This window comes from Athene cunicularia (genome assembly GCF_003259725.1).
Source record: "Athene cunicularia isolate RWA chromosome 4 unlocalized genomic scaffold, athCun1 chr4_part3, whole genome shotgun sequence".
Lineage (NCBI taxonomy): Eukaryota > Metazoa > Chordata > Aves > Strigiformes > Strigidae > Athene > Athene cunicularia.
Genome location: NW_020799100.1, coordinates 450853 through 463370, shown reverse-complemented (window position 1 = coordinate 463370; position 12518 = coordinate 450853). Strand labels below are relative to the sequence as shown.

The following is a 12518-nucleotide window of genomic DNA, read 5'->3' as shown; positions in this document are numbered from 1 at the left end:
TTATGACTCTAAATAACCAGCTGCAGCATAGCTTCTGGTAGAAGTTTGGCTCAGCTTCCTTTGTACACTGCTGCTTTTAGCTGAGGGGTTGTACTTCTCATTCAGGGGGAACGTGGCCTGTTGGGCTGAAATCAAGAATACATGCTGAATGCTTTTAGCATTACTGATGGAACCATTAAATTTGATCAGTGAGTGATGTAAAATAGTTACTGAGCAAATAAGCAACAGTGTGCGAGCTCAACACACTTGATTGTAGGACAGTGTCACCCACAGGCCTTTGGGAATGCAATCCCTTGGTTGCTCTGCAGGCATATGTAATGGCTGCATTTAAATTTGTATTTGGATACAACTCTCTTTTCCTCCTGTGTTCCCAGTGTGGAAATAGGTGAGAGTGTACGCGGGGAGGATGTCTACATTGTGCAGAGTGGCTGTGGTGAAATCAATGACAATCTGATGGAGCTCCTTATCATGATTAATGCCTGTAAGATTGCCTCAGCCAGCAGAGTCACAGCTGTCATACCCTGCTTCCCCTATGCTCGGCAGGACAAAAAGGACAAGGTAAGGGATGCGGTAAAGGTTTCTGCTGGGAAGATGAATGTGCACCTTGAAAGTCCTGACTGCTGGACAGGGATTAGATGAGGTTGAATATGTAAAGAAGGAGATAAAACTTATTTTAATTTCTTTAAACCTCAAGGCATTGGTCTGCATATTCATCTTTTCATAAAGATCTAGTTCTTCTTGAAAATACACCAAGCTGTAATCACCAGCTGATGAAAAGATGCAATGTTAATGAGTACTCCTTTTAGTAACTGCTTGTGAATCATTGCCTAGAAGTAGAAGACTGACATCTTGATGAATGAGTTGAACTTGTCTTAAATACTGGGGTTTTTTTCCTGTACTAGAGTCGAGCTCCAATCTCTGCCAAGCTGGTTGCAAACATGCTGTCTGTGGCAGGTGCAGATCATATAATCACCATGGACCTGCATGCATCTCAGATTCAGGTAGGAGCTAAAACTGGGCAAGTACCTGCTCCCATTTGGGCCTCTTCACTGCCTTGCAGGCTTCCCAGTGATCTGCTTTTTTCAGACACAGCAGTGATGAGGACTTGGGAATGTGGGAGTAGAAGGGACTTGTGGAATCAGTCAGAAGAGGATGGGGAGATGGGTAACAGGTTCATCTGTAAATGAAATTATAGCTGTTCTTGATCAGACTAAGCACACTGAGTCCTGTGTAAATGAATGTTGGACTAGTAAATGATCTGTGCAGCTTTATTGCCACGCAGTGACACTGTGTGTTCCTAACTGGTCCTTTGAGGAATTTGAGATGGAGAATGGTTTTATCAAGGGTTTTCTTAAATATTGAGTAGAGCTTTCTTATATTTACTGAATTGTCAAAGAGAAGAGAGCAGTGCTCTCTTTGACACAGTGGCTGATAATCCTGCTGCCCTGAGGTTAGCTCTGCCTCTGGGTGTACCAGCACAGCTGCTTGTGAGGGTTCAGCTGCCAGGACAGTGATCTCTGCTCAGTGATAGCTTGCTGCGGACAAGGTGGGCAATCCCACTTGTATCCATTTGGTGCCACCCTTCCACATAAGTTGGCTTTGCTTCTGTCTCAGGCTGCTGGTGAAATTTTTTCATGGATTTTGCTGTCTTAGTGAACAGATTGGTCTCACAGCACATCTTGACCAGAGCTGTGTAAGAGAAGTGGCAAGAGTGTATACCAGGGAAAGGAGGGACAGAAAGCTGTTAAATGATCAGTCCTGTTTCTTCTCAACTTGAGCAAGTGTTCTGAGACCAAGAAACCCAACTCGGTGCAACTGAGCGTAGCAGAGGGGAGGTTGTCTGTTGTATTGCTGCAAGCACTTTGAGTTCAAAGGGTAAGATACCTACTGCCTGGTGAACTAGGTGGGTTGGCTGTCACTTGAACATTTGAAAATGCAGCCATTCACACTTCCATATAATTTCTTCCAGTTTAATTTGCCCAGAAATACTTTGTCTTGGCTGGACAAAATCTAGGGGAGCACAGCTGAGAAGACTTTCAGAAAGATCACAAAATGAAAGAACAGAGCCCAAGGGGTATACCTCTTCCCTGAGAGGCTTGAAGTTGTGATGTGCCATAGAGTTGACCGTTCACCAACAGCAGTGGTGAGATTCAAGTGAATAGTTGGATTTGTGTATACAAGCTTCCAGCACCTGGTTGGTTTCAGCCTGGCTCTTGTAGTTGCTGGGTTGCTGAGTGCAGAAGGAACAATGGTAGGAAGGATCTGCCACCCCTATACCTTGAAACATTCCTCTAGAGTAGCTGCCCCCACTCTCCTGTGTATTACTGCTTGACCAGGATTAACTTCTGGCTTTTAGTGGTTGTTGAGGTTTACCTGGAGGAATCTACTGGGTCACTGTAAAGCTGTGGAACCAGCTGCATTAGTTTAAAAACAAATGTTATTCAAGCCTTTTTCATAGGTTTCCTGTAGATGCAGACAGTGTAGGTAATGAGCTTTAAAGATTGGCTATGTAAATGGGCAGGTAGCTGCTTTGAAAATGAGCATTTGATGTTGGTTTTCTGCACCCCCTTAGGATAGAACTAGTTCCACGTTGTTAAGGTGTCAGATGTGAAGTGTTACTTATGGTACTAAACTATTTCTGACTTTGGAGACTTCTTACATTACTGTTCTGTGTATCCCAAAGGTTACTGCCCTTGCATTAAGGAAAGTAGAAAGGAAAGCTAAAAGCTGTGGAAAGGCAGTGTCTGCATGCCTGATCATATAGAAGGATTCTTCCAACTGTTTTTAGAATGTGACCTTCAGCTACATCTGTTCCTGTCGTCTTCCTTGCAGGGTTTTTTTGATATCCCTGTTGATAACTTATATGCTGAGCCTGCTGTACTGAAATGGATCAAAGAGAATATTGCAGAGTGGAAGAACTGCACCATTGTTTCACCAGATGCTGGTGGAGCCAAGAGGTAAGCTGTCAGACAGCTAGCTTGAGGTGGTGCTCCTACAGCTATTTGAATTCCTGAGACTGCTTGTGACCTTATTCTGAAGACACGTTCCCCCTACCAGCCTGCCTTCTGTAAGGCAGTCTGTGGCACTTAGTGAAGAGTGGTCAGATATTCTTCCTAGGGAATGTTTAGAAGGTTTCTTGAGCTACCTGGAAAATTAAATAGCTTCTGGAGCCACAGCTGCATAGGTAGGAATTGCACAAGTACTACATCCCTTGGACTAGAACAACTTTTTGTAGAAGGGTGTTTACACAGGTTGAAGGAAGGAATCATGTAGGTCTTACCCCTATGCCATGACAAGGTTATCACTGCTGGTTAATGATACGTTTTTATCCAGACCGTTTCCTTTGCAGTATTAAGCTTAGTCTGTTGATGCATTTTCTTATTTTATTACTCTTGATTTGAATGCCTAGCTGGGATTTAAGCCTGCTGCTACTCTTCCTTTTCCCTGAGAGCAAGGAAGATAGATGGTTCCTTTCCAAAATGCAACAGCATATGTTACAGAACATTTCTACTTTGATAGTCTGACAATCTCCCATCTTTCTGCAGATAAACATGCCAGTTTGTGGGCAGTTCAGAATGTTCTCAGGTGCTTACTAGGGGAAACCAGCCTGTTGTATAAGGGCTACATGTGAACAGCAAAGGGAGGCAGATGTATTCTTTAATCCAGGACTGTCACACCAGAATGCTGGTGTGCTGACCTGATTCACATTAAGCTGTGAGAAACAGCCAAGAGATACTTCTGTAGTTCACTGCATGTCTTCCTGTAACTTTGTTGGACAAGACCTTTTGTATATTCAGCTACTTCTGTAGCTTGTTGCATAGTGCAACATACGAAATGCCAAGCTATGATCTGACTCCTGAAAAAACATCTTCAGAAGCCACGTAATACTGAAATGTGTTGATCTCAACTGGTACAATATTTTATGGAGATACTGCAGAACTAAATACTTCAGTTAACAGATGAGTTTTACAATCTTGTGTAGGATTCCCAAGGTGATGCTAGGATCCTGCTCATCTCAAGTGCAGAATTTTAGGGGCATGTGTATTTTGCTCCTTCTCACTCTTTATGCTTTTAAACTCTTTACTATTCTTCAGTATCAATATATAAAGTTTAGGTCCCCTTAGTAAGGTTTTTCTGTGGTCACTTTAACCAAGGTAAATGTGAGGTGGTGGACTTGGATTTCTTGGATGTGTACTCCTGCCACGGTCCTTGTGCCAGCACTTGTACATGACAATGGAATGATTATATGAGTTCAGGTAGATTCCTGTTGTAGCACAACTTAAGCCTTTCCAGTGTAGTGTTAGAAAGATTACAACTTCCCAAGCATTCTGATCACTTAAGTTTGCCAAACTTGCTGGTTAAGGATTGTTTTGAGCTTTAAGTATAAATTAATTTACAGTGGTCAGGATGAAAGACTGTTTTATCTTAATCTGATTGCTGTCATCAAGAGAGATTAGATCGGAGATTGCTTGAAGGGAAATTAAGGTAGCAGAGTGTCTTCTATTAGTTGCTTGGGAGTAGTAACAGATGTAGTGACAGCTTCTCTTACTGCAGTGGCAGTTTGTGGTTTTGAGAGATTCGATTGAAGCTGCTGTGTGGAGTTAAGTGTTGTTTGGAAACTGTTCTCTCTTCAGAGTGACCTCCATTGCAGATCGATTGAATGTAGACTTCGCCCTCATTCATAAAGAGCGCAAGAAGGCCAACGAAGTGGATCGCATGGTGCTGGTGGGTGATGTGAAAGACAGAGTGGCCATTTTGGTAGATGACATGGCAGACACATGTGGTACCATCTGTCATGCTGCGGACAAGTGAGTAGGGCTGACTTGATTCTTTCCTAAATCAGAAACTTACTGTTAGTGAACACTGTAATGAGTTAATCAGGTGATTTGCATGTCATATTTCACAAAGTAACATAGAGTTTCTTGATTATTTCTCATGTCATATAAAATAAGTTAAAAGCCAGTTAAAATTCTCACAGTGGGAATAGTTAGAAGACTGTAGTGTGTGTCTTGAAAAATACTTGTGTTGAAAGTGTATGTTCCACTAGACTATCATTGACTATGCTGTCTGGTCATACATCTGAATTTCTATTAGAAGTAAACTTTTCAAGCTTTGTTATCTTTAAAGCCTTCTACACTAGAAATGCCAGCATATGCAGCTCTGTGTTAAATATCTGCTACTTTGTGTTGGCAGAAATCACAGAAGGCGATTTGTATTATCTAATCCAAATGTCCCAGGGCTAAGAACAATATTTTTTTCAATGTATACTTTGCCTGTGGCAGATCTAATGGCCCCCCCAATCACAGTGGACTGGAAGGGGGAATCAAAGGTAGCCTGTCCCCTAAGCATATAGTATTGTCTCCTTTAATGCTTACCATATGCCCTGCGTTAACATCAGTTTAATACTTGCTAAGAATTTCTCATCCTTCTGTTTTCCTGCCTTGTAGGCTTGTGTCAGCTGGAGCCACCAAAGTTTATGCCATCTTAACTCACGGGATCTTTTCTGGGCCAGCAATTTCTCGGATCAACAATGCCTGTTTTGAGGCAGTTGTAGTCACAAACACAATACCCCAGGAGGACAAGATGAAGCAGTGCCCTAAAATCCAGGTGAGCATCTACTTGTCACTCCTGGGGGCAGCAGCACTTGTTTGTCCTCCTGTTGGTAGGAAAAGCCCATAATTCTGTCTAGTGCTTACAGCAGTTTAATGGGTACTGGAATCACTGGTGGTGTTGACTAGTTCTCTTGTTCCTATTGCTGTGGAAAAACAGACCTGTTACACTGATAAAAAGCTTCTAATCCAGCTCATCTTAAACAGTTATTTTTCAGTAAACTTTTTTTCAGGGCTTGTTTTACTTAGATCACTGACGTAGTGGCACTGTGATGTAAGTAAGCAGTTGTATCTATGCTTTGGAGAAGCAATATGCTGATGGCATGTAATGCTGAGGCAGAAATAAGTGGGAATTCTGAAGTTGGTAATGCCAGTTTCACTTGTGTATCTATCACCTAATGCCCAGCCTTTGAGGCAGAGTGTCCCTTCCTTCTGTGAAGCAAAGCAGGCCTGGTCTGCTGATGGTGAATGCTTCATATCTGGTCATATCAGCAGTGCAGGTGAGCTGGAGAGGGAGTGCAGTCTTGTCCCACGGACATGTCTTGCTGGTTTGACTAAGAGCAGTTGACACAGCTCCACAGCACCATGTTCAGATACTTGCCAAATATAAACAAAACCACCTTGCGGTCCACGTGACAGCTAAAAGCTGATCTCTTCATGCTTACTCTGTCTTGGGTTTTCCATTTGGAAAAAAGTACTGGGGCATTTTGTTTCCCAAGCTGAGGATGACTTTCCTGGAAGAAAAAAACCTGGCTGTACAACTTGAGCTGGGCAGAGCTTGAGGATTTCCTGTTAATGGACAGCTGAAAGTTGCAGTTTTACCTGATCGTTCAGAGATAATAGGTCCATCAGAAGCTTCATGTACTGCTATAGCATACACACTGCCAAGGGCATCCTCAGTACTAGCTTCACAGCACAGAGACATAAGACACAGGTAGCTGGAAAAGTTCTGGAAAGTGAATGGCACTGTCAGACTCAGCTAGTACTGTGATGTAAGTGTAGCGGGTTTCCCAGTATTGGGGTTCTGGTGAAAAGGAAGTTCAACTGTTTGAAGCTGCAGTGAATTTTAATCTGCTTTTGGAAGTCAGTTTTAAGCTGATTGCAAACTATCGGGTTGTGTTTTTTCAATGCTAACTTCTGGATGATATTCCTGCCACTGAGCACATCTAAAAGATGCCTAATGCTTCCAACTTCTTTCCAAGCTTCACACTACAAAATGTTAAACTGATAATCAGTATGTAAATAGCTGTAGCCAGAGATTGCAGTGGAGTAATTTTTCAGGCTCTCACTTTGCTTAGGAGGCAAACTACCCAGAAGAAAAAAATGCTCAATTTGGATTTCACTTAGTTTTCTTTAATGCACCATGAACATGGTGCTTCTTATTGAGACTGCATATATCAAAATGCTTTAGCTGCTGGGATTCAGAGCTACAGTTTTACTGAGACTTGATTTGGTTTTTTTCTTTCCCTCCTGTTAAGTGGCTTACCCCACCAGGTGGAGCCAGCACAGTGACTCCTGCTGAGCTGCAGTACAGTAGCTTTATCTTTATTAGACTGCTGGCAGGGATGGTAAAGCCTCATGACTCAAGGGAAGTGATCTGATCTTGATTTAGACTCCCCTAACTTCTCTGCAACCTACACAAAGTGAATAAGATACTGCTAGGGTAAACAGTTTGAGCTGAGGGAGTCTCAAAGATGACTGTCATCCTGACAAAAATTACCAGTGAAATAATTCCTGTAGTGCTACATGTAGAATATCTTGAGAATTATGTTATTAAATGAGTCCTGTGTAGAAGTTATTTATCTGCATCTGCCATGTTATAAATTTAGGTGGTGTGTTTACTCTAGTTCTTCCTAACTTACAATCCATTCCTTCAGGCTTGATGTCTTTTTTCAGTGACACTGATGCATCTTTCTTCCCCTCCAGGTGATCGACATCTCAATGATCCTTGCAGAGGCCATCAGGAGGACTCATAATGGGGAATCTGTCTCCTACCTATTCAGCCATGTCCCTTTATAACAGATGCCAGCTGCTGCTTGTATGGCTTTTTTTAAAACCAAAAGTTGTTCAGCTTGTTGTAAAGTTCAGTAGAAGACTCTGCTTGTTCCAGTGCAGTTCTCCACAGCTCCTCCTGCTTAAGTCAGGCTTACTGTCTCTAATCCCAACACTGGGAGGCTGGCGGGGGAAGTTCATCTCTGTAACACTCCAACTCCACCAGCAACCCTGTGCATTGGGGTTCATCAGTAGTATTGACTCAGTTCTGCTGATCTGTGGAGAACAGGACTGACACATGGCAAGCTGCCACAATTATTCTGACGGGGGGTGGAGGGGTGGGAGAGGGATTGTCTGTGGGCAGGGTTAGATGATCTGGCATGTGCACCCTAATTTGGGAAGTAGAGCTCCCTAGGACGTGTTGTTCTGGATCTGCAGCAAGAGCCTGAAAGACTGCTGTCTGTCTTACCATTCTATACCTGACAGAAGCCCCTGAAGAGCAATGGGAAAGGCTTGTATCTTGGCCAAGCTTGACCCTGGGTGAAGCCCTGGCTGGGAGGTGGTTCTGCTACAGCTTCTTCCCATCAAAGGAGATCAGTGTAGCTTGCAAACTTGAATTCATTTTAATGACTGATGAAATTAAATGTCCTTTAGCATGCTACACAGCAAAGTGAAGGTGAGAGCATAGTCTGTGTGGTACCACTTTGCTGTGTTAACATAGTGGTGAAGGTGCACCCTGGACAAGCATTCTCCCTCTTATGTGGAGGACTCGGTGGTTGTGTGTTTTAGTTTCTAGTGTAGGCTAAAACCAGTTCCTCAATTTCACAGCTTAGTGTTAGCCTTGCTAGCGATTAGAGGACTGCTGTCATGTACTATAGCTGCACCTTGACTTGCTGTGCAAATCCCTGATCCTTTTTTTTTTTTTTACCAGTACACTAGTACTAGTAAACTGAGCCTCTTTATCCTGTAGTAGTTTGGTTGTTGCATCTAGCAAGTGCCTGCTCAGACACTGGGGTGACATGATACACAACAGCTTTGTGTCCAGCTGTCTTAGCCTCTCATTGATTGCAATCCTGTTGTCCTGTAAGATACTGACGTATTCTGGTTGCTTGTCCTGGTCAGTGTCTGCCTTGCAAGTGTTACTCCTTACAAAAGGTCTTAAACTAAGGAGCATAGGAGCTTGCAGGACTACAAAACCTGAAGAAGCCCTTGGAGTGGGTCTGATGCTGCTAATGACTGCTTATGGCAATAGGTTGAAGAGGCTGGTGATACATAGTACTGGAACGCTGTAGATCTAACACCAACCTGACAGGCAGTGAAGTGCCTGAAAGAAAAATACCAAAACTAGAGCTGGCTAAGGCTCCTGGTTGTAACAAGTATCATCTGAAACTTGAATACATAATATAACTGTACCAGACAATCGTAAGGTAAACTGTTAAGTCTCTCCTGGACTCATACAGGATTATAGACCAAACTGGTTTATGCTCTGGTTTTTATAAGCACTCCTCTTTTACTTGTTTTTTGAGCTGGAGGAAGGGAAAAAGGGAAAAGAAGGAACTTGAAATTACTTGCTAGAGTAACCAGCATGGCTTTGAGAGGCTAGGGGCTGGGGTGTAAGTGAAACTAACTGAAAAAAGACTTGGTTAAGATCTAGGGAAGTACTTCTTTAGTTGTGCCTTTACTGAAGACTTCTCTCCCTTTCTAGAACTTCTGTCCTGTGGCAATGTTAACACTTCTATTACAGTGTAGGTCTCTCTTTTTGTATAAGAATTGGTGTTTGTCTGGAAAGTGTATGTCTCTTGCTTCTTTGCTTTGCATCCTGCACTGAGCTCTCCCCAAGAGTGATTCCTGCCTCCTTCTATTGGAGCCCCTGCTGCTGCCCTGCCAATTCCCTGCGAGCCAAGAGCCAGGACATCGGAGCAGCAGCGTGAGGATTTTCAGCAGCATTTGTGTTTAAACTTAAGACCTGATGAAGGAATTAAACTTTTATTTAAAAACCATGGCCTCTGCCTATAAGTGCTTCTAAAAACCTTACCAAGGTGATGTGCATCTTCTGAGTTGAGTCACTTACAGGGTGGATCATGGAGTAATGTTATTTGGAAGGTCATCTGGTTTAGCCCTCTTGCAGCAGGGCTGACTGAGGTTCAGCTTGGCTGTGCTCACATGGCATGGAAGAAAAAGCTTGGGACCAAGCTACTTCTCTTGGTGACTAGTAGCTTTTGCCTGTATCTGATTTCCAGGACTTAATTGTTAGTTGGTAGTGCAGTTTCTCTTGTACAGTTTAATTATATCTGAGCAGATCTGTTTGCATAATGTTCAGGTAGGGGGAAAACCTGAATAGTTTGGCAAGTATGAATGAAGAATTGCTAAGTATTTTCCACAGATGATCAGAGGCAGCAGGATTATGTCCTGAGAAGCACTTGTTCTAACTAAACTATGATCCTTTCCCATTGTGTATTATAGACTGAGAAAGAATAAATGAAGTCAGAAGGATGAGAGAACAGGTTTAAAGAAAGGCCTTTGGCTTTACAATAGACTTCCAGGCCTAGATTGAACATTGCTTGAAACATGACCATGGCCTCAGGTAGACTTTTGCTGAGGATTACTACTGTCATTCATCTGTTAAAATGTATTTTGGTAGTGGTCAGTAAGTGAACAAGGTATGAGAACTGTCCCAAGGAGGTAAAGCTCTTCTGCTCTGGAAACCTCCTTCAGATCAGAAGGGCTGGACAGTTTACTAAAGTCTCTTCCCTAAATTAAAAAAAAAAACTAATTACTGAACCTATTTGTAGGCAGGTTGTGACTGACTAAAGTAACTGTTGTGCTATTAGAGCAAGTATGGCTGCCTTTAACATGTGTGTAGTAGAATTAAAGCACTACTCTCCCTGTCCTGGACAGTCATGGATGTGGTACCAGGCAGCTGGAGGAAGGGCATCCCTTCGCTGCAGTGTGGGCTGGCAGGAAACCAGCCTATGAGGTGTGAACAGCAGAGCACCGAGTTCCTCTGGTGTCCTCCCAGGTTTGGGAGTGATGCAGGGATGCTCATCCCTTCACCCAGGCAAGCTCAGCTCCAGCAGCATCAGCCATGCTGTGAAGTGCTTGTGCTATCTTGAGCTACCTGGTGGAGTGGAGGTGGTATGGAGTGTTCTGGGTGCTCTGGAGGGGAATTATATGGTGTCCTCAGGCTTTCTTCACAGCTGCTGAAGAAATACCATAGAAAGCAAGTCATTACTTCCCCAGGAGACAATCCTAACTGAGCAATTTGTGTTTTTTGTAGTTGGAGAGCTGGAAGAGCAGCATGGCTACAGCAGCTTGCTGTGCCACAGTGGGTTGGAGTATGGCTGCAGGTGTGCAGATGCTGCTACTAATGCCAGTAGCTGTCTCATAATTTTTCTGCTGCCTGCTGTAAAAGCAACAAAGTCCTGCATCTTAGCCCAGCTCACCTGCCTGGGTAGCTGAAGCAAATGCTCAGGGTTGGGATGCCTTAAGCCACTGTGAAAGTGGGCTTAACTTGTTTGTGCCTTGCAGGCAGCAGGACTCATCTGCTGTTTGAAGGAAGATGAGATACATCTCAAACTGCTCTCACCAGTAGCTCCCTCCTGCTGCTTCTCCCTGTGTCTTACTAATGTACAGTTGATTTCTCACCTCCTAGAGTCAGTGTTTCTGCAATACAGAGAAAGCAGCAGCTTGCCTTGCTGCTGTTGGGCAGGGGGTAAATAGTAAGGCTTAACAGCCCTTCTCTGAACTTCAAGGAGCAGCAAAATCCACTGGAGGAATGAGCCCAGGTGTAAGATACAATAGAGTGCTGGCTGCCTTCCTGGGGTGCTCTGCTTCTGCCCTGGCAGAAGGAAAAGGGCCATGGCAGAAGGCTGGGGTTAAAAATGAATGGGGAAAATATAAACTGGCCCTGTGGAATAGCAGAACTGGCTCAGCTGGGCAGCAGTGGCTGAAGGGGGCTCAGGTCCTGGCTGGCTGCTGTGGTGTCCTGCCTGTCCCTGCAGGCAAGAGCCTGAAAAAAACCTCTCTGAGCAGATAGACAAAACCTGCCTACTTCTTCCTGTAGAAAAGAAAAAAGCATTCCTGGAAATGGCCATCAGCAAGGCTGTATCTGAGCCCTGACAGCCTTGTTCTGTGGGAGATTTAGAACTCATCTAAAATGGTTGGCAGGCATTCCTTGCTATTTCAGGTCAGGGCTGTTTCTGCTTTTCCTCTATCTGTTGATGTCTCAGTTTTTTTGTTATAAATTATTGAAAGCAGAAATACTAAAATGCATGAGAAAAGCAGACTGTGTGGTTAGGGGAGGCTTTGCAAATTTGTCAGAGGGGGAAAAAGCTCTTGCTGGGATCGATGCTCCTCGTTCTTTGTGCAGAATGGGTTTTCATTGCTCCCCAGTAGCAGCCTCACACCTTGCCTGTGGGAAATCCAGAGGGTCGGCCTTAGGGTTGCTCCGGTGTGCATTGTAAGAGCATGGTGGATGCCTGCACAGCCGCAGCTGGCTCAGGAAAGAGGGAACTCCCCTTCCCCTGCCTGCACGGCCACCGTGATGGCTGTGTGCCCAGACAAAGACCCCGGCATTTCCCCAGCGCTGTAGGGCTGAGGAGATGCAGCATGTCACACAGGGACTGTCCCTTGGCTGGGGTGGGCACAGGCGGTGCTGGGGAGGGGCTGTGCACAGGGAGAATGGGGACCAGGTCCTTTGGCACTTGCTGCCTGTACAGCAGACTCTGCAGCATCCACAAAAGACAAGCATGTGGAGAGCAGGCAGGGAGAGAAGGGGAAGCTGTGGGGGGAGGCAGACACAGCTGGAGAGTAAACACATGATAAAACACTTGACTATTTGCATAAAGGCTAAAAGGATTTCCTGTGTTCATTTTGAGACTGGGTGGGGTTTTTGTTTGTTGTTGGTTATGCAGGAAA

The 12518-nt window shown here is 44.1% G+C and overlaps 1 protein-coding gene across 1 annotated transcript; it reads left to right on the top strand.

Moving 5' to 3' along the window:
- The first annotated feature begins 374 nt into the window (after positions 1-374).
- PRPS1 (phosphoribosyl pyrophosphate synthetase 1) lies at positions 375-9601 on the top strand. Its single transcript, XM_026848631.1, has 6 exons — positions 375-558; positions 903-1001; positions 2833-2957; positions 4635-4808; positions 5448-5607; positions 7536-9601. Exons 1-6 carry the CDS (start codon positions 454-456, stop codon positions 7626-7628), a joined length of 756 nt encoding a protein of 251 aa, XP_026704432.1. The 5' UTR covers positions 375-453; the 3' UTR covers positions 7629-9601.
- Positions 9602-12518: the final 2917 nt, after the last annotated feature.